We start from the raw sequence: 21889 nt of genomic DNA, 5'->3' as shown, positions 1-21889 counted from the left end.
CCAGGCTTCCAAGGTCTGGACTGAGGGGGATAGAAAAGAGCTGATTTCCTCAAAGGCTAGTCAGGACTAAGGTGAGGAGGCCTTTTATGGGATCCTGTCTCTAGGTGGGGATGTCACAACCCTAAGTGAAAAAAAGCTGTTTTCCCTCATGTCTCTGCCAAGTGGGATTCAAGACTGTTGGACTCCAAAGGTCACAGCACACATGTCCTTCCATCCGAGGGTCCAAGCAGGCAGACCGATGGGGTGGACATTAAACAGAGGGTGCTCAACTCTAAAGTTTGAGGCTGGTGCCCCCAAAGGGGATGGGGAACAACTGGGAGCCCAGAAGGGACAAGAACCACTCCATATAAGGTTTCTCTTTGCTTGTCACTGGGAAATGGAACCTGTCAATCACAGACATGTAAGATCTAGTCCCAGTGAGTGTGAATCCTATGTCTCTCAATCCACCGACAGGGGCAGTCCTGTGGCCAGCTGTGTGCCTGTGGCTGATATGTTTCTCTTTCCTTTAAATTAAAAAAATAAAAAAACCTTCCAAAGCAACAGGTCTCCTTGAGGCATTTCAAACATCTTGAGATTCAGTTGGCCATCCCCACCCCTTCTTCTAGACCATTTCTTTGCCCCTCTTCCTCGCATCTTCTATCTCCAGCATTCCCTGTCCAATTTCATACCACATGTCTAATTTGTCCTTCTGAGTCTGCCTTACCTTGCTTACTGTAATATTTCCCATTTTCTTCCATCTCCCTGCAAATGTCATGATTCATTTTTTTCCCTTATGGCTTAAAATCTTCTATAGTGAAGCTTAATGAATTATCCTTTTGACTGCTGATGGGAATCTAAGATGATTCTCTTTCCTTGCTATTGTGACTTGAGCAGCCATGAACATGGATGAGCAAGTATCTCTGCGGTAGGGTGTAGAATCCTTTTAGGATGGATGCTCTGGTATGCAGCAAATTCCTTGGTTCCTGAATGGAAGCGGAGCAGAGAGCTGCCACGCAGTTCCACTGTGCTCCACTAGGTGGCTCTTTGTGCTCTCGGATGTCTGCAGGCGTTCAGACAGGTGAATGCATCTCATTGGTTGGCGAGAGGCATGATGCCACCCAGCAGCTCTTTTTAAGAGAAAAGCCAGGACCGGAGAAGCAGCCACCCCTGAGCATTGCCTTCTGAGCTGTTCTGTGGGACCTAGCTGCGGAGTCAGGCCAACATGAGTGAGGTGAGCAATCCTTGCACTCGCACAGGGAAACTGCGGAGTGAGAAGGCTCTGCCCCTGTGGGATTCTCAGAAACCTGAAGGGTGCCCAGTGGGGCTGAGAGGTAGATGGATCCTGTTATTATTTGCTTTGAGTATAGACTATCCTGATAGCTTGGTCTGAATGTGGTGTAGAAATTTGCTAAGTTTGCAACTTTTGAAATTAACCTTAGAAAGAGAAAGGGCTATAGGTATATTGTTTCTGATCTATGACTTTGGGTTTTGTACCTCTGAAGAGAAAGCCAGTTATTTGATTTCTCATGAATATTTGTGCTTTTCCCAGGGAGTGTGTCCTCACGTGTTTCCTTGGGACACAATCTGAATGTTAGCAGACAGTGCTAATCACCTGGGAAATCCAGTCTCAGAAAAGAGGTGGGGAAGGAGGGGTGAGGATTTGTGCAGGGGTGCATCTCCTGCAGAATCATTGTCTGTGATGGGGCTTGCAGTTAATCAGTTAATCAGAGCCCCAGGAAACATGTGGAGTCCAAGCTTGAGTGTGTGTGTGTGTGTGTGTGTGTGTGTGTGTGTGTGTGTGAGAGAGAGAGAGAGAGAGAGAGAGAGAGAGAGAGAGAGAGAGAGGGAGAGAGGGAGAGAGAGAGCTCTGAGGTACCAGGGAGTGTTGGCAGAAGAGCTCATTCAAACCCAAAACCCTTTTCTGATTAAATGTATATAGAATATGCTATGCTGTGGCAAACTGGTGGCTTGCATATTTTTCTTTTAAAAAGAGATTGTAATCTCTCCCACAAGAAGATTTGGGGTTATACAGAGCCATCCTTTCAGCTAAAGCCCAGCCAAGTCTGTTTTCATTTCCTCTTAGTTGATACTTAATTGCTTTGAAAGATCTGTTATCTTCTTTGTATTTTATTTTTTAAAAAATGTTTGACAGATGGGTTATCTTTTTTTGGAAGTCTAGAGTAGAATTGACAACTTCAGAAATCAGATGCCTCCTCTCAGCTCCTCTCTCCTCTATGGACGACTCTGGATCTAAACAACAGGCAGAAGGGCAAGGTGGTGCAGCACCCAGGCACAGGACTTGGGAGAGAGCCAAGAACTTGGAGAGGAGGAGGGTGGATCTGAGAGATGGGAGTCTCCTGGCAACCCTGGGAACAGAAGCCACAGTGACAGCCATTGGTTGCCTCGTGGTGTAAATGCTGAGAGAAGTGCCAAGCACTCCCACACGTGTCCCCTTCTGTGAGCCTCTCCATACCCTGGGCAGTCGGTGACAGAGGAGGAAACTGAGGCACAGAGAAGTAGACCAACTGATTCAAGACCACCATCTAGATCTGGGGCTAGCCTTATCACATTGAAGTACCTGGTACCTGGTGCCTGGTGCTGTCTGAATGCGTGTGGGGCTCTTTGAACAGCTAGAGAGGGAGGGGCAGAAGGAGGTAGAGAATCCAGGGAAAGGAGGCAGGGCTCTGAAGACCAAGGGCACTGAGGACAAGGTCTCTTTTCTTTTACGTGTTGGGGAGGGGCTTTCTTCTGGGTTCACTAAGATTTCAGAAGCACGAGGTTTACGAACACCTCACCTTGCTTACAGGAAGAAGGGATGGCTGTGTGGATAGCTTTTCCCATTCAGAACTCAACATATTCTTACCAAGGAGGGGCCTAGAAACTGCAGGCACTGCAGACTGACCTCACAACAGGGACCCTCCCCTGTGTCCAGTCAGTGACCTGAAACAGTGCCCTATCCCTCATTCTGTGCTGATGCATAGGCTCATGCATAGAGAAATCCTCCAGTGCCTCCTTGGGCACCCAGCTGAGAAGGTGACTGTGTGAGTCTCCAGGGAGAAGCCTTGTCCCAGAGTTCAACCCACAGTTAGGGTCACAACCTCTTTTCTGTTCACCCTGTAACTAGGGCAGCCTCACACTCCCTACACTGGCCCAGCTGCCCATGACTTAGTATCACAGCCAGAGTGTGAATTCCTTAAACCCTGTGGGTAAAAGTCCCTAAGACGCAGACCTTCCACACCCCACTTCCCCTTGCACTAAGCTTGGCTTCTCATTCACACCACTGCCCCTGAGCTCCCCCTGCTGGCCCATCTCCAAGTCCCTAGGCCTCCAGTGTTATTTGGAAAAAAGGAATTTCTCTTTTGACTAAAACTTAAATCTGCTTTAAACATTTAATAAAAGGGACAAGCAGCCAAGGAACTGGGGAGGCCACCAGATGCTGAAGGTTTTCCTTAGTTGAATGAACTACAAATGGCTACTGGTGTTAATAAACTCCCAGGCATGACTGGAGGCAGTTATATGAGTAGTTGTTGGTCAAAGCAGAGACATTTGTTTCCCTCTGTTCTCAGGATTATTTGGGAGCTGGGGCAGGTGTGTGTGTGTGTGTGTGTGTGTGTGTGTGGTTTGAACATCTTCTGTAGCCCTCAGGGCTCATTGTAGCTGCAGAAACTCCAGAGATCTCTAGCTTTCCCTTGAGTCAATACAAACCTGGGCTGGACAGAAAAGACCCTGAAAGGCCAAATGGTCCTTGGGGTCAGCTCTGCACTTTGTGGACTTTTGGACTTGGAGGGGAAAGGACAACAGTAAACTGGTCCTGATGCTGGGTTTAAGCTTGGACAACTTAATGCAATGTGGTTTTCATACCTCAGAACTAACCATTATTTATTTAGTTACTTATTATTAGTAGTAATAGCATTCGGCAGGGGAATGACATGTGGTCAAATAGAACAGTTTAAGTATAGTAAGTATTTAGTTGGAAATAAAGTCCAGATTAGGGGCTTGTGAGAACGGCGGCGCTCAGGGTGCACCTGACTTTCACATTTGTATTGCAGTATGTCAGACGTTCTTGGGGCGATCTAGGAGATGAATTGGGATCAAAATGAAGGCTTAGGTCTAGTAACTACATTTGAAATTCTTCCAGCAAGGCCCAAAGTAACGAAGAGCCACGCCCAAGGAGGAAGAGGATTCCTGGGAGCAAGTCTGTCCTAGGTCCTCACCTTTGCTTTTAAGTGGCTTTTCAGTAAAAACCAACTCAGTCAGGAGAGCTATGAATGAGATTTTAATGGAGAGTGGATTTAAAACGTGACATGATCTATTGCCCTGTTTGGAGAGTATATGGGAAGGCAATCCCACTACATGATATATCGGGCAACATCTGTGACTTAAGCATGAGACCCTAAGCCCACCCAGAGCTCTGTCCTGGGCTCTCTGCTTATTTTGACTTAGGTGAAATGGGTTAATCCAAGGTCAGGGCTGAGGATCTTTGGTCCATGTAGACACAGACCACAGTGAAAAGACTATACCATGTGAAGACATGGTTGAAAGACCATCAAAGACATTCAAGGGCAGATGTGCACACACATATGCGTACCTCAGGCACCAAAATAGATCTATTGCCTCTCACCTGAAGACAATCATTTTGGAGGAAAGAAGAAAGCTAGGACTGACCATCCCTTACTTCAATACTAGGACGATGGATAAAAGGTGCATGGGCTTTACAATCAGACATAGATACTGGTTAAAAGTATCATACAACAGTGGTTTGGGGCATCACACAGTGTTCTCTTGGAGCTCAGTGGAGAGTCAGAGAGATGACAGGAACCACGGTGAGAATCAGTGCTGTAGTAGGCTCTTAGGATCCCTCTGTCAATGTGGAGCTGGAGCCAGTGCTCTGTGTGCGTGATCGGGTCTGTGGAAGAGCCATAGCTCAGATGGTGGCCAAGCACGGATTCTGAGAGTTACAGGCAAATACGGTGTTTTCAGTAGAAGGCCAAATGGCAATTTGATTTCTTACATAATTCTAACCTCATTTAGGGGAGCGCATAAACTAGGGATATGGAAAGGTCTAGTAAGATCCACTTAGAAAGAATGTTGTTACCACACCTTACTTGTACAAAGAAATAGACTTTGCACTGTCATTTTCAAATGTGGACTTGGCTTGTGTTAAACCACACACCAGTGGACATTATTCTCTTCTCTAACTGGGAATATGAAGACTTGCGATTACAACTTAGGTTCTGAGGTTAAACACAAAAGCATGCTTTCGGGCCTGGTAATCATAATGGATTGCCATAAAACTCACTTCCCCAGCCTGCATCTCATTAACTAAGATCAGGATTAAAGCACCCAATGTTTTCACTTTTTGAATTCTAAGATTGAATGAAGTCGAAGTGCAGTATTATCTTTATTTCCAGACAGAAAGGCTAAATAAATGACTCACCATTGATTTTATTAAATGTTTAGTGGAGGTGGCATGATCAACATGAAAAGAAGATCCGAGCTTGTGTCGGGCAAGTCTCCTGAGTCTGTGATGGACACAGCCCCTGCACTAGCATTTAGATTAATTTCTTCCCTCAGTGCCCTGAGAGGTCTTGTTACAGTGAAGTTTGTTTGTGCTTCCCTGGTTCTCAGTCTGCGGGGTGTGGGAGCCATTTAAACACACAGACAGAATTACCAGCTACAGGCTCAGAGTTTCCTACTAATTTCAGATGACTTTCTGCAAGGAGTTTAAAGGCAGTGGGTTCATAGGTTTGTATTCCATTCAAATGCTGGCCCCCTAAGTCCAGCTAGAGTCAGCGTGCTGATAACACCCTCTAGATGCTCACTGTATGGACGGAAGCACCCTTCCTGGCCTGTCAACCTGCAGATGAGGAGAGGCTGGACTCTGGGGGTGCAGCCTGGCTTGTGTCCAGGAACTAAATGAATTAGTGGCATTCCAGTGCGTATGATCATCCGCTATGACTGATGTTCCAGAGCTCTGTTCTCCAGGCATCCATATTGCTGTAGGATGTGGGAGCAGGGAACAGAGCCTGCCCTTTGTTCTTTGCTCCTGGTTTAAGAGCCTGGTGTGCCATTCAGATCTTTGCAAGTGGGAAATGGGGCTATGGTACGGCCAGGTACACAGAACATGCGCTCACACAGAAGCAAAAGAAAAATAGAAAAGGTGGGGGAATCTTCAGGAGGAAGAACACTGAGCGTTTGGGAAAGCCTAGAAGAGGCACAAGAGCTGAGAGAGGGGTTCAGCTCACTTCAGAATTGTTGTATGGAATCTAAACAAAAGGACAGGCAGGCAGAGCCCCGACCAGCTGGAAATCAGCTCTGCTGTACTGACACAGGGAAGTAGTTTGGCTGTGTGAGCGGAGAAAGTCTAGGCAGATCTTTGTAGGGCTTCTGGCATGGAGACAGGCAGCCAAGATGTAAATCACAGCATATTGTTGGAGGAAAAATATGTCTAAACAGAAGGAAAGCAGGTTGTAGATGTAAATATTTTAATCAACACTTAAAATTGACTATCAATAATTATCATATTGTTAAGACAATGAAAAACAGGTATTTAAATTAAAATGTTTGGCTGGCTTATCATTTCCTTATGAGTAATATTGTGTGTGTGTGTGTTTTCACATGTGTGGGGATGCATGTACTTCTGTGTGCAGGTACTTGTGTGTGGATGTGGTGGAGGAGGCAGAGGACAAGTTCTAATGGTGCTTTTCAGTTGTTCAGCTTCTGAGAATGGCCTGGAGCATACACCTTGGCTATGCTGGCTGGACAGTAAGCCTCAGGGATCTGCCTGTCTCTACCTCCTAGTACTCGGTTTTCAGGCACCTACTATCGTGCCTGGCTTTTTATGTGAGTGACTGGGATTTTTAACTCAGGTCCTCATGCTTGCTGGCAAAGTATTTTACTGAGTCATCTCCTCAGCTTCCATATTTGGTTACTTTAGGTACCAAAATATGTTTGGATGTTTAAATATCTTAAACAGGACTATATTATTGTATGGAAGGTGACCAACCCAAATGTACTTTCCTGGGGTGCCCTTGCCATACCCACATTCCTGTGACAGACTCCCCTGCCCTGCTGGTCTCAACCTTGAACTCTGGATATTCTGTTTCCAGTCTTTAAAATGAAGTGAGGTACATGGACACATTTACCTACAATGGAGTATAAATATAAGAAAGTTTGTATTACAAACAAAATTAGCCTGCCATGCCCCTGGTGGCCCAAACCCATAAAACTAACACCCATTCTCAGGGCTATTTTACATGATCCATTCAGCCTAAGTGACACATTAGGCATTAATCTACCCGTTACTGTTTGTACCTCACAAATAGTTCTGAATCTCTGTCGTCAGGACCTCCTCACGGCATGACTTGTCATTCTGAGAGGGAAAAAGCCCTTGCCCAGATTTATGGCTTTGCCAGTGGAGACATCAATCATCCACAAAACCCCCATATTTTCTATTTTGCTCTTAACCTGCCACCTTCTAAACAAAACAGAGACAAATTAGAATCACAGGGTATGGAAGCAAGCCCCCATGGGATCTGGTTGGGGAACAGGGTGGATTGTTCATGCCACACAAACAAAGCCATTTTTACAGTGTAAAGTCCTGAGACTCGGTCCACGGGAGCATCTTTCTCACATGGTTTCTGCCCTCTCTTTCAGACAGTCTTGGTAATGACAAGAGTGAGATGTCAGACACATCTCAACCATCCAGCCACTCATTTGTTTCTGACCATCCAGTAACTTGACTGGAGTTTGAGCTGACTTAAGAGAAAGCTCCTCGTGATACTAAAATCAAAACCTATCTTAGACGGGTGTGACCAAAGGATAGTCATGTGGCCCCCAAATGCTTAGCAAAGTGACTAGTTACATTATTTATTTTTTTTGTTTTGAACATTTGACTAAAATAGGCATAAGAATAATAAGAAAACATATCTTCCCTTTCCCTAAGATCTTTTTCAAAAGCTGATACCCAAGTCTGTCATGCAGCTAGATTCCAATATGGAAAAGTGGACTGGGCTCAGTGCATGGGCCAGTTGGTAGACTGCTTGATATCATACACCAAGCTTTGTTATAAACACATAAGTGGGGCCTGGCGGTAAATGTCTGTACTGCTAGCCCCAGATCGACAGATAGAGGCAGAAGGACCACAAGTTCAAGGTCACCTCTGCTTTCATAGCAAGTTTGAGGCCAGCAAACAAAACATTAAGGAATTATACCTATTCTAACCAAGGAGTTTTATACACGTGTAATATTCTTATTAAGTAAAACTGTCTCATTTGAGATTGTTTCCTTGAACCTGGCAGACAGGCTAATTGTACATGGGATTTTCTTGTTCTGATGGTACATACAGAGACATTCCCGAGTCCACAAACTAGTCACACTCTGAGCCTGAGTGTGGCCTTTTCCAGGGGTGGTGTTTGAAATGCTGAAGGGTGAGTGCTCAAAATACAGCAGCAGGCATGGAAACCTGCACACATCCACCTGAGGCAAGAGCATGTAGGCTTCCTTTAAAGATTCTGATCTTTTCCCACATTGTAAAGCATTCTAGGTGGAGAAGAAACACCTCAGAGTTGTTATGCCGGGTGGTTTGGCCCCATGCTGTCCTGTGTCCAAGGACCTCTCTGTTGCTATCACCACTGTCTCCCCCTCCTTTCTCTGACTTTCCACACTTGGCTGTCATTGGCCTAACAAGATGTCCTCATCACCACAGCTCTGTCTGGGTTTCTCAGCCCAATTGGAGATCCTGACAGGACAATAGAGTCATGTCCACAGGACCTTGGGGTCTCTAATCTTCTATCTGGTTAAACCTATTGAAGAAGAATATTGAGCATGTATGCTTCCTATGTTTTGTTTCTTTCCAAATTGTGCCTATGTGCCAAGATGGTTTAGCTGTGTTGTGGCATATGTGTATTAAAAGCCAGTTACCTACTGTAGGGAGGTGCAATTAATTAGAGACAGATTATGCGATCTGAGTCCTCTTCATGGAGCGAGAAGCATCTGATGTGGCATAGTAATGCTTTCAAGGCGTGCCATTAGGGAGGGTATCAAGGCAGTTTCCAGTTACGAGAGTCTCATGACAGCCCTAGAAAGGGAAAAGGCCACATCAGTCCTGATTTTAGCTATATATGAAATGTGATCTTTAAGAGTTCTCACCATAAGCAGATACAAACAAAAGCCATCAATTCTCTTTATTCTGAGTGATTCTGATGGTGACTCACCTTACAACCCCAGAGGCATTTGTACAGTGGTCTGTATTCATGATGTCCCCAGAGTTGGCTGTGCACAACCTGTACAGCGGGACATGGTGGCTCTGCTTCTGTGGGCTTCATGTCAGTTTAAAAGCTCCAGATACAGGATAAGAGTACAGTTATACCTAGAGGTCAAAGACTTAAGTAACACAGTCTCCTTAATGTGCTCATTTTAAATTTTCATTTGTTGCCCATCTTATTTCTATATATGTATGTATGTATGTATGTATGTATGTATGTATGTATCTATTATCTATGAATCATCTATATTGAGATATATATCTGTCTATCTGTCTGTCTGCCTATCGTCTATTCCATTCACCCATCAATCTTCAAGGTAGGTCCTTTCAGTATCACTGGCCTCAGACTCCTGGGGACAAATGACCCTTCTGCTGTAGTCCTCCGAGTACCTGGAACTTATTGGCACCTTTTCCTGGCTTGAAAGCATTCATTTTTCATTAGGGAACTGAGTGACCTGAAGTTAATCTTGTTGAAAATCCCAACGCTCTTGAGCAAAAACCAGGCTTGTTTTCTCTTCCACATTTCTCATCCTATTAAATTTCTCATTTTCAGTCATATTCTGGAAGCTACCCACTACCTTTTATACCAGTCTCACTTCCACTTAAGTCTCTGCAAGAAATAATTGGAAATAACACAGTCCTAGCTATTTTTTCTTAGTTGTGAGCCAAAAAGATCCCCACAGAAGTATGGACAAATATAATCTTCCTTCCCATGTCTCTAGATGGCTTCCCAGGGTTCATTTTCTGATCGGATTCTCTCACCCCCACGTCCTTATCACATGTTATCATTCTATCCCATGGAATAGTTTGTGGAGACTCTGGACAAAGTTTACTTCGGTCTTGTTGAGTTTTCTTGACTTTAGACCAGCCACTTCCATGCCTCACTGGGCTCCCAGGGATCTGAATAAGAAAGGGTGTTCTAAGTCCCAGAGAACAAGGGTCCCTATCTTGATCAAAGCTGTTACATATGTCATTGACAGCTATACATTTGATAAGTCATATCATTTCCTGTCCTCTATGAGGGTGACATTATAAGTGGCATGTCTTCTACCCCTCTAAATCTCTAGCACACAGCATTGATCGCCAATGAGTGGACATCTAGTGACCTGTCAGATGCTCCTGAGGACATATGGTCCCTGCTGCTCAGAGTGTTGGTGATAGAGACAGAACCATGTAAAACTAATTCTACTGCAAGTGTCAGGGAAGTAGTAGGTAATTTATCACTGTGCAGGGCTGTGAAGAAGAGAGACAAGGTTCAGTTGAGCCTACTGAAGGAGTGAGGACTCAGTTCCTGATAAAGATCACAATAGCAGTTAGTATATCTTAAAGAAGGAATATTTTAGAGCCAATTGAATGTTCTCAATAGCATTGTGAAGTGACTGGTACACACCCGCTGTCATGCTGTACCCGTTTTTAAGGTCCCTATTTTAGTGTCTTTCCCTGTTGCTGAGATATAGACCTCTGACAGAAACAACTGAAGGGGGAAAGGCTTCATCACTGGCCTTTGCTTCTTTATGGATTGTTCTTTACCCCACCCCACTATATCCCCATACCTGGGATTAAAATGAAGACATATCCTTATAACATTTCTGTGTTCTTTAAAGTAACCAAAATTTCAGAATTCTGACTACAAGAGTTTATCTACGGACACCAGGATTCAGAAGTCATAGTAAAGGGATCTCAAGGGAGCTGGTGACACCATATCTATCGTCAAGAAAGAAAGCAGGGGATTGTCTCCCGTTTACACAATCCAGGACTTCTTGTCTAGGGAATGGTCGCATCCATGTTGGAGGTGGGTCTTCCCGTATCAATTAGTATAATAAAATGGCCTTCTGTAAGCACATGCAGAGACTCAGTAGCCAAGAGATTCTAGACGGTTAGCATGGACCATCACTGGCACACTGTCAAGAGTGTCTTAAAACGCATGGAACATGCTGACATTCTTAGGAGTAATTTTGGGGACTCCATTGATTTCCATATCACTTAAGAAACATGAAGAGGGAAAAATTCCCTGTGATACCTTAGAAATAGGTCATGAGACTGCAGTCAATGCTATTTTTCTTGGAATTTTACACATTGCTTATTTTGTAAAGTTTACACATTCTAGTTTGTGAGAAATCTGGTGAATTTAGATTTGTCTGTGATTTATCTTCCAGGAGCGCTAGTGTTGATTCAGGATGGCATATGGTTGCATTCTTTGAGTCTTAGGGCCCCAGGTGGCTTCCTGACCATCATTAGTATGCTCTTCTTTTTTAGAGTTTGCCCTCAGATGGACTCAGCTTCTATATATAACTTGGTTCCCACATCTGCATTAGTCCTGTGAAAATCTCAGGCCAACAGAAGACTTATCTCTCAATTTATTTTTCCTGGTGGCGTTCTTTACATTAGAAATGTAGGCTATTTTTCCTCTTTTTGAAATAAATTTCTTAAAATAGATATAGCAATTTTTCAAACACCTCTGCCAGATATCTTCTTCTAGTTCATAACTATACCCCCTTCAACACACACACACACACACACACACACACACACACACACACACACACACTGGGATTTAATCTCTCCCATCTTCCAAACTGGCCTGTTTCATTCTGGGGGCTACCTTTTTATAAATTCCCATGTCATCTTTCTGCTGAGCTCTTGCTGAGAGTTGATTCTGGGAAAGATTCAGGCAGCATTTCTCTACAGTTGAATTCTGGGTGAAGACTTTGGATTTTCACATGATGTAAAAGTAGACACAGCAGCCTAACCTAACTATCTGTGAGAGCGGCCTGGGGTGGGGGTGGGGGACCCTAGCTCTGGCTTGCTGGGTCCCTTCAGAATCACAATGGGGACAAGAGACATGGGCTATGGATGGGAGTTACCAGCAGATCCAACAGAAAGGATACTATTTGAAAACATCAGCTGTTAAGCCTGCCCCTACCCCTTCTTCCCCTCCTATGGTTCTTTTGAGGTGTTGTAGCTCCAGGTCAGAACATCTAGAGAGCCTGATTTAAGAGGGCTGGGATCAGAGTTGTAACAAGTTTTAAAAAGAAAAAAAGGAAAAAAGGAAGGAAGGAGGAATAAAGCACTTGTTACACCCGTTAACATTCTTCAGAATATTGCCAACTGCTGAGAGCCTAGCATGAGGACCTGAATGAAAAGGGAAACAAAAAGCAAAGGAGAGGACATGGCTGCTCCTAGGAATTCTGGAGGACAAGGTTTATGGTAGGTACGTGGGAAAGCATAGCCAAAGGCCGGGACATCGGGGAGAGTCCAGAGTGGGCATGACCAGACTGAGCGGGACCAAGATGCAGCGGCTAGGATGTCAAAGATAAAAAAGGGCAGGTAACCAAAGTGGCTGGATTATAGGGAAGAGCCTCTAGAGGAAAGAGATCTCAGCCCTGGGCTGTAGAGTTTGGGGGTAGAGGGCCGGGTATGCTGGTCATACCCTCTAGCAAGTAGGGACTGAGGAATGCTGGGAGAACTTGGAGGCCAGGTCCGCTTCGTTAAATAGGCACCTCAGCCATTTGTCCCAGGTTTGACATTTAACAAGACCCAGTTTGGGGTCCTTTTTAGGGTATACCTGACATAGTTGCCTAAGTCACTTTATGCATGGACAGCCCTGGGTACACACAGGATCTTGGTGGGTTTTTGATGAACACAAAAACAAAAAAACAAAAATTAAAAAGGAAAGAAGCTGCACTGATGAAATGTGAGCCCGTCATGCTGTGTAAGGGTCGTAGGCACACGTGTATGCACGTGTATGTGTGTGTGTATGCATGAGTGTGTGTGCATGTGTGGATATGTGTGTGTATGTGTGTGAGCATGCACATATGCATGTGCATGAGCATGTTTGTGCATGAACATATGTGTGTATGTAAGTGTGTGTGCATGAGAGTGAGCATGTGCGTATGTGTGCCTGTGTGTGTATGTGTATGTGTGTGAGAGTGTGCATGTGTGAGTGTGCATGTGTGTGAACATGAGAGTGTGCGTGTGGTCTGTTATTTCTATGTGAACTGGAAGACTTTGACATGGCCCGTGTCTGACCCTAGAAGGGGGCAGACAGGGTCTTTCTCTCCAGTCTGGAGAAGCTTTTGGGCTGACTCTGGGGAACCTGGCATCTGTTGCTCAAATGAGAAACTCATTTGTTCAGGAGTCATTTGGCTGACACTGAGAACTGTTTGAACAAACAATGATGTTATGAAATTGATTAAAACATTGTGTGTGTATGCATGTGTGCATGTGTGGGCTAGAAGACAACCTTGGGTGTCATATTCAGGAATGCTGTCCACTTCCTGTGAGACAGGGTCTCTCATTCTACCTGAAATGCATCATTTAGGCTAGGCTGGTTGGCCAGTGAGCTCCAGGAAGCCTCCTTTCTATGCCTTCCCAGCACCAGGGTTATAAATACACCATCACACCTGTCTTTTCCATGTGGGCTCCAGGGATTTGAACTCACGTCCTCAAGCTTGCATCTCAAGTATCTTACCAACTGTCCCTTCTTCACAAATTTTGGCCTGACCTCTAAACTGTCTTAATTTTTAAGTCTTGAACTGTGGATAGCTAATTTAGGACAAAACATTTTCTTTTCTTCCAAAAGTACACAACCTCAGTCTTCTACCATTTTGTGAAGCTATTTTCATTTAAGTGGGGGAAAAAAATCTGGCAATTTCTTTAATACCGAAAAAGAAAGTCTCCTACATCGGAAGCTTGGCATACCCTTCTGAGAGAAGCACAGTTAGCACTGCACGGTGCCAAATAAGCGTTTGCATTCTGCAAGAGATCAGGAGGCTTTGGCTCTGTAGGAATGGTGTTTGTGTGGAAGTTATGAGGTTCCTCAACCATGTGGCCCATAGGTTATGACTCACCAAGGGCTTTCTCCAGTCTCAGATCCGTGCTCTCACAAGTGCATGACAAAGGCCTGCAAGTCTGGTACCATACTGACTCTGTCCACAGGTGTTTCACCACCAGGTTCTAAGACAAGCTCACGGAATACACTTAGCCTGTCTTGTTTCCTAAAACATCCCAGACAATACCACATGTGGGATGGTGTGTAACATCAGCAATTCCCATGCAGTTGCTTTGTTGTTAAAATAAGGAAGGGGCAAAGATAGCCCTCATCCTTCATGCAGATGGACTGAGTTATCTGTATCACAGGAGGTAGAATGCCGTCCTCAAAGTCGGGCCCTTTATCTTCTAAATCAAGGCTTTCCCTTCTAAAGAGGCAAGGTAAGAGTCAAGTGCTGGACTTCCAAGCTGGTCTGCTTACATTCCATCATCCCATTGGCAGTAACATCTTGGGTGTACTTCCAAACCGTCCTTCTCAGCTCAAGCTTTACACCTGTCTGTTAGCTGGGACCTCCCTCTGTGTTGTACCTTCTGCAGGACCATTTCCCTGGCAGTGCTGAGCCGATGCTCTTGCAGAGGGAGAAATATAGTCGTTTGCATTTGAGGACAGAATGTCGGGTAGAAGAATTGAAAATGTGTTTGCTGGACTTGGAAGCATGATTCCCTGACTCAGCCTTATCTGTGGGCTCTCCTGGGTAGCGATGGATTTGGCTTGTGTCCTTTCTTTCCCCGTATTCTTGATCATTTGCCTGATGAAGAAGTTGAGTGTGGCAGTTGGTCCCGCTGGCTCAGCCACAGGAGGGTTGATATAGCCTTGTGTGAAGCTGCCAGCAACTTGATTGGTGGGCACTCAGGGAATGGCAGGGAAAGATTCTCCCTCCCAGTTGTGTGGACATTCTCATTCAAAGATTACAGTGGCTGATTTTGGCTCTTGGCTCAATGACATTATAGTCACTATGGAAACAGAATGCTAGGCACATGCAGAAGGGGATTTCTGGGTTAACTAAGGTGGGGAGACTCACTGTCAATGTTGATGACACCTTCCCATGGGTTGGTGAAACCCGTGAGCAAAACAGGAGGCAGTGAGCTGAGCTCCAGGGTTCACCCCTCTTGCGTCCTGGCTGTGGCTGCAGCTTCCTCACACCTCAGCCTTCTTGATGGACCGTGCCCTCAAACTATGAGCCCTAAAACTGTGAGCCAAAAATAAATTCCGTCCTTCAGGTTAGCAACAGGAAAGGCAACTAATACACTGGCCTCTGGTTATTCTCTGTCCTTTGAGTACACGGGGCCCGGCACTTATAGGGCATGCATATTATGGGATGGACAGCAAAAGAAGGGAGTAGTGATGTTACTATTGACAGAAAAGAGAAGACGCATTTCTCTCTCTGTGGCTGCTTTCTGTAACCTCAGTTGACCCCATGTGAGTTTTCCTTGGGTCTTCAGAATGTAAAAGGATGGAGGGAAATCACACCTGTACAGGAGGGACAGGTAGGCATGGTGCTTGTATTGAGTACCTTACAGTGTGGGCTTCACTTAGTCCTTGAAAACTGGCTCTGCCTGTTGGTGTTCCCCCCTCTTATCACCTTTACAAGGTGTCCTCAAAGGAGACAACTATAGGTGTGCCTCATTCCTGCTTTTACGCTGACAGTTGTCTACCCTCTTTCTTACCCCTGCCATCTGGTCAGCCATGACTTCTCAGTGCTGGGAGAGAAAGCAAATCTAGTCTGTCCTCTCCTCTGTGGGTGTACCTTCTGTATGTTCTGTGATGATACATTTGTAAACTTCTGGGTATATGTGCTTCTGTATTCTTTTTCAAGCACAGCAACTGTTGTGACAAGCATCCCAGTGACCTCCGTCATGAGGGTGATCTAAGGAAATGACTCAAAAGCAGGCAATCAATGGGGGAAGTGGGTGGGAGGGGTAGGATTTCTTTGGATACAGAAAGTGTGATATTATACAACTGTGGGGTTTTCAAGGAGAGTCAAGGGTGTATTAATCCAACCGTTCATGTGGCCTTCTTCCAACCTCAGACTTGAGTCTTGAGTCTGAGTTAAGTTGGACACATGTGACGGGACCATTAAGTTCTAGTTTTCCATCCATAACTGCATCTGGCCATCAATAAGTCTCCTTTCTGCCTTGTCCCTTTCTAGAAAAAATAATGCAATCTGTAAATTGCACCAAGATCACAAAGCATATCTGTGGCAGATTTAAGGGTCCAGGAAAACTTGGTTGGGATCAACAACTGAATGATAGTGTTCTGTCTTTGGATTCTCACAGTAGCCAGCCGTAGGGACATGCTGAATTTCATGCTTTTAAATTCTCCTTGAAGAAGTTGACAAGATAAAAAAGCCACTTTGCTAAGGTACACACTTAGTGTCATTCAGCCACGTATAGCCACTCTTAGTCTTCCAGTGGCCGAGTCAAATGTGTCCCCCACCCTTTTTGTGACTGTAAATATAAGGCAATATGTATATGACAGAATAGGAAACAGTCTCACTTTTGCAAAAGCTTGTGCTTAACATTTCTAGGCTGTGCAATTCCGTTTAAAGAATGAGTCCTGCAGGACGAGCAGTCAGTTCTCACGGCTTACTAGAAGAGAGATACCTTTTGTGCCCATTTTGTAGACAAACAGAGTGTGGCCCAGTCAAGTTCATTGTCCTTGAAGGGTCACAGCTCTGAGAGTGACTGGGTTGCCCTGGGCTGTCTATGATCTTACTTTTGCTTTAACAATTTTGTGTTTCTGTGTTTGTATTTTAAAGCCAGGCCTTCAAAGGAATAATTTATATACAGTAGCATCGACCCCTTTGCCTTGTATGGTCAATGTGTTTTGGCACATCTGCAGAGCTATCACTGAGGTACTGACTGTTAAATCCTCCCGAAAAATTCCTTTATGTTCTTCGGGTCATTTCCTTCCCTGTTCTTAGGTCTAGTACCTGCCTCCTTCACTAGTGACCTCTGGGTGAAGTAGGCGCCAGTGTGTACCCAAGGAAGCCCACAGTGCCAATGTGTACCCAAGGAAGTCCACAGTGCCTGTAACATCACAGAACAGACGGCCTTGGCGGCCTGGGGATGAGTAAATCTTATGCAGCCATTTTCGTCTATGTTTTGATTCCTAAAACTACTGTTGTCTTGGACCCTAGGCATGGCGTGTTTTCTGTATATTCATGTTTTATATGAATTTGTTAATCAGGCACAGTTAAGAGACTAATGCTGAGCAATGGAAAAGAGCAATTATATTAATTTTTTTATCAATATTGACTGAGTAAATGTGTGCTTTCCATCTCTGTCTCTTTCTTCCTCTGTCTCTGTGTGTCTCTCTGTATCTCTGCTTCTCTCTCTGTGTGTATGTCCCTGTCTCTCTGTTTCACTCTGTCTCTGTGTCTCTCTATGTCTCCGCTTCTCTCTGTGTGTCTCTGTCTCTGTCTTGTATCTCTTTGTTTCTCTGTATGTCTCTCTATATCTGTTTCTCTGTGTGTATGTCTCTGTTTCTCTGACTCACTCTATCTCTGTGTGTCTCTCTCTGTCTATGTCTCTGCTTCTCTCTCTGTGTATATCTGTTTCTCTGTTTCCCTCTATCTCTGTGTTTTGTCTGGTATCTCTTTGTCTGTCTGTGTGTATGTCTCCCTCTCTCTCCATAATCCTTACTCTCTGCCTCTTGTTTCTGTGTCTCTCTCTGTTTTTGTCTCTCTCCCTGTCTCTGTGTATCTGCTCTTCTCTGTGTATCTCTTTCTCCCTCTGTCTCTCTGTCTGTGTGTGTTTCTTTATCATTGGACGACACTAATGTTTTCAGACTTCAGTTGACTGGGTAGATGAGGTGACTGAATCCTCACAAAGTAAATTTCAGGGAAGGGACTGTGCCTCAGTGGTTTCCAAATAGTGATTTATAAGGACCAGTGGTAGTCAAACCAGGCACAGTGCCACACACCAGCAATCCCAGTACTTAGGATGCAGAAACAAGAGGATGAGGAATTTAAGGCCAGCCTTAACTACAAAGGAAGTTTGAGGCCAACCTGGGTGGCGTCAGACCCCGTCTGAACCCCTCCCAAGCAAAAGGAACAGTGGAAGTACTGGAAGTGTGGTGAACATCAAAAGCATGGCTATGCTCACTGCAAATGACCATCAAAGTCAGGGCAGAGGGTTTCTGCTCTTTATTGATGGATTGTCTTGCTTTACTTACTTCTAGCCATGAGCTCATCTTCCTGCCTCAGCCTCTTGAGTAATGGGATCATAGGTGCATGCCGCCATGCCTGGCTCCCTGCTTCATATTAAGCCTCATCGCCTGCCCCTCCTCCAGAGGTCTATGTAGCTACAGTTTGCAGCTATCTGGAGAAACATCTGACACCTTAGAGCAGGCTTGGAATGAGACTTGGGACTGGCACTTCTCTTGGCTCTATGTGGATTACTTCCTCTCTCTGTAGAGCTTGTGAGGCCTTCACCCTAAAATCTCACATTCTGAGGTACACAGCATAGAACACACATTGCTGCAAAGGTTATGGTGTACTTCATGGAACATGAAGAACCACCCAGAACCTTCTCTGCTGTCTTCTTGTGGTGAACATAGTGGCAGTGTGCTCACTACTATGAATCTTTGTCAAGCTTTGTAAGGTGAATAAACAAAGCTAGGTGGCTTTATGGGCACAGAAAAGATAAATGGGCATGGCAGCATAGGGCTATGAACTCCAGATGAGCTTGGCAGTATGGTCCAGAGTCTTTACATGGTCAGATCTGTGCAGTTAGAGCGTTCTATCCAGAGAACTCTTTGTATCTGCTCTTTTATGATACAATGTACACTTGTGGCAAAATTATATCTATATGGGATGCAGCTACTTTGATATAATAGAGATGATACGTGTGCCCACAAACAAAAGACACAATAAAATATCCTGAGATATCCCCAGAAGTTCAGTGTGCTTGTGGTTAGTTGGGTTTTAGGTGAGATTTTCGCTTTCTTCCTTGAACACAAAACCCGGGAAGTTCTAGATGACCGTTTCCACTTTTACACATAGGAAACAGAAAAAATAGGCAGAACGAAAGGTTTTGGGGGTGGTGGCGGTAGATTTTAAAAGTGTGTGCAGCTCTGAAAGTGCTAAGTAAATAGACAACCACAATTGGTAAATTGTAAAGAGTACACAATGAACTCCATCGTGATAACTCAAGAGCACTTGTAAACGAGGGTCTCTTTGAAGGCATTTGCTGGAACTTCAGGTGCGACATTTAATTCTCTTACACAAAGGTCAGGTGCAAGTGCTGGGAATAGCATTGGTATTTCAGCCTTCTCTGAGTTGAGAATCAGGACATAGAGAAAGAACAGACAAAGGTGAGCGTGCCCACCTCATCACTTCTTTTTAAAATCATTAAAAAAAAACCTTTCCAGCTAAAGTTTTCTTTTGACATTAATTTCTACTCCTTCAGGGATTAAATTAGCAGAGCTCTTAGTGCTCAGCTTTTGGAATGTTACTAGAGGAATTATGACTTAAAAATATCAGCAGCAAAAAATTAAAGCTATTCTCTCCTCGTCATAAAATGTGGGCATAAAAGTCTCTCCTGCTCTTCACACAGACTCAGGGACTTTGATGGGAAAGGTGCCTTTAATGACATGCTTTTGATGTTCCTGAGAAGCCACTCGCTTAATGATCCCGGTGCCCCCAAGCGCTCCATCAGCAACCTGCTGGCCAGTGCAGCTGTTGTCTCCCTGGTCTCTTCTCAGCCACTGCAGGTTTGCTCTCAGGTCGTTTAGACTCTGAACATCTAAGAGGCTCTTGGTCCTTCATCAATAAAACATTAAGTGTAATGCCACAGAAACATGTCTTTCTGTTTCCTTATAAACAGGGTGATCAAAAGCGTGAGCAGGGAAGAGACTCTTAGAAGGGCTTACTGCGATAATTGGGGAGGCTTATTTGATTTCTCTCCAGTGTGGGCTTTTGATTCTGCAGAGAGGCTGTAATATCCGAACCTTCATTGCCTCAGAGTGCAGCATGCTATAATGACATGCAGATTTGAGCTTCTTCCTTTATATATGACTCATGAGAGGGATGGCTTGTGAAGATGCTGCTATTGTAGGGGAGCTGGGGACTGTAAAGCACTCAGAAATGTGACTATCAAGTCTCTGACATTAAGGAAGACAGTACCACAGGGAAAAACAACGAGAAAGTGCACCATAGTGGTGTGGTTAGTTGGGGGTACTGGATGGTACAAAGTGGTTAGCAAGAGCTTCCAAGGCATTGGGACAATGATGTGGATCCTTCCTTCCTTCCTTCCTTCCTTCCTTCCTTCCTTCCTTCCTTCCTTCCTTCCTTCCTTCCCTCCATCTGTCTTGTCTTTCTCTCTGTCCTTCTTCCATCCGTCTTTCTTTTCTTTCTGTCCTTCTTTCCTTTTTCTTTCTGTCAGCCTTCCTTCCTTCCTCCCTCCCTCCCTCCCTTCCTTCCTCTCTTCTTTCTTTCCTTCGTAGACTCCATGTAACTGCTTGGTAGACAGAGGTCTACAGAGACCAGATACCAAGAAGGGAAGGCCAAAATGCTAAAGTGTGTTTTGCAACAAAGACTCACATTCTGTCTGCATGGGGAAGTCATATATTGGATAGACCTGGATGATGGCTGTTCGGGCGATACCATCACAAATGGTAGGAGAAGAGCAGCACTCAAGATTTGGGTCCATGAAATGTGGCCAGCAGGGCCAGCTATGAATATCTTTCATCCCTAGATGGTAGGGACTGAGATTGAAATGCTAACTGGTGGGTAGCCCTGTGCTTACAATCTGCTGTAGACAAGAGACTGTGTCTTCTGTGAATGAGAAGCCTATGCCTAGACCTTCGACCTCAGGTGTTCTGGGCTCAGAACTCTTCACATGTTAAGTTGGTTGGTTTTCTCTGTTCAACCCCTGTGCCCCTAGATTGTCAGCCAGCCAAAATGGAGTAATCTCCAGGCCCCAGGCCAGGCCTAGCTCAGCAAAGGCAAAAACCACAGATCTGGGAAGAGTCACTACCCAGGGCAGGCTCTCACTGATGGCTGACTTTGGCTTTGCAATCCAGTGAATGTTCTTGATTGTCATATCTGCTTGCTTGCTTTCTTAAAAAAAAATTATGTGTCTTCGTGAGCGCATGCCATGTGTGTGCAGGCGCACCTGTAGAGGACAGAAGAAGGTGCTAAGAACAGGAGTTACCAGCAGCTGTGAGCCACTCAGTGTGGGTGCTGGGAATGAAAGCCTGGTCCTCTGCAAAAGCTGTACTCATTCTTAACCCCTGAGCCACTTCTCCAGCCTCCTGATAACTTACCATTAAAATGAACCTTTTATTCCTGACCCAGCATGACACTAAAGTCCTCCAACTGGGAATTTCTCTAAGTAATCAGCCATGGGAAGCTGATACCAGGCCCGTGAGGACCCATTTCCTTCCACCCCTGAGGAGTTTGGCAATACACCTGAGAAGAAATTTCTCTGTGTTACACATTCCTTGTCCCTATAAGCCCAGTTCCCTGTATGAGGGTCATTTGCCTTTTCCCAAAGTTGTCAAAGTCAAACTCAGATAAAATCTGCTTCTAGTAAGAGGCAGGAGACCTGGGTCTATGAAACACTGAGTTTAGGGATGACCTATATCCTTAGCTCATTTTCCTTAGCAAAGTAAGGTTTGAAAGAGATGACTGTTCAAGTAAACAGTATCTCACCAAATTAGATAGCAAACTAAAGAATTCATATTTACCCACAAATGCTGTAGACATACCTTCTGAGACTATCCCTGAGCTACAACCTGGATTCTCATTTTTTCTTTAAAAAAAAAAAGCTTCTTCTTCTTCTTCTTCTTCTTCCTCTTCTTCTTTTCCT

At 44.7% G+C, this 21889-nt stretch overlaps 1 protein-coding gene across 1 annotated transcript in view; it reads left to right on the top strand.

The window, feature by feature from the left end:
• The first annotated feature begins 1027 nt into the window (after window positions 1-1027).
• Window positions 1028-21889, top strand: part of Pcp4 (Purkinje cell protein 4) — a 62491-nt gene continuing 41629 nt past the window's right edge. Inside the window, exon 1 of the mRNA XM_028752558.1 lies at window positions 1028-1210. Coding sequence (XP_028608391.1) covers window positions 1202-1210 — 9 coding nt within the window. The 5' untranslated portion in view covers window positions 1028-1201. The remainder of the gene's footprint in view (window positions 1211-21889) is intronic.

Source organism: Grammomys surdaster, unplaced genomic scaffold (genome assembly GCF_004785775.1).
Source record: "Grammomys surdaster isolate TR1022 unplaced genomic scaffold, NIH_TR_1.0 125925, whole genome shotgun sequence".
Classification (NCBI taxonomy): domain Eukaryota; kingdom Metazoa; phylum Chordata; class Mammalia; order Rodentia; family Muridae; genus Grammomys; species Grammomys surdaster.
The sequence above is the reverse complement of the archived record's forward strand: the minus strand, read 5'-3'. Positions and strand labels throughout refer to the sequence as shown.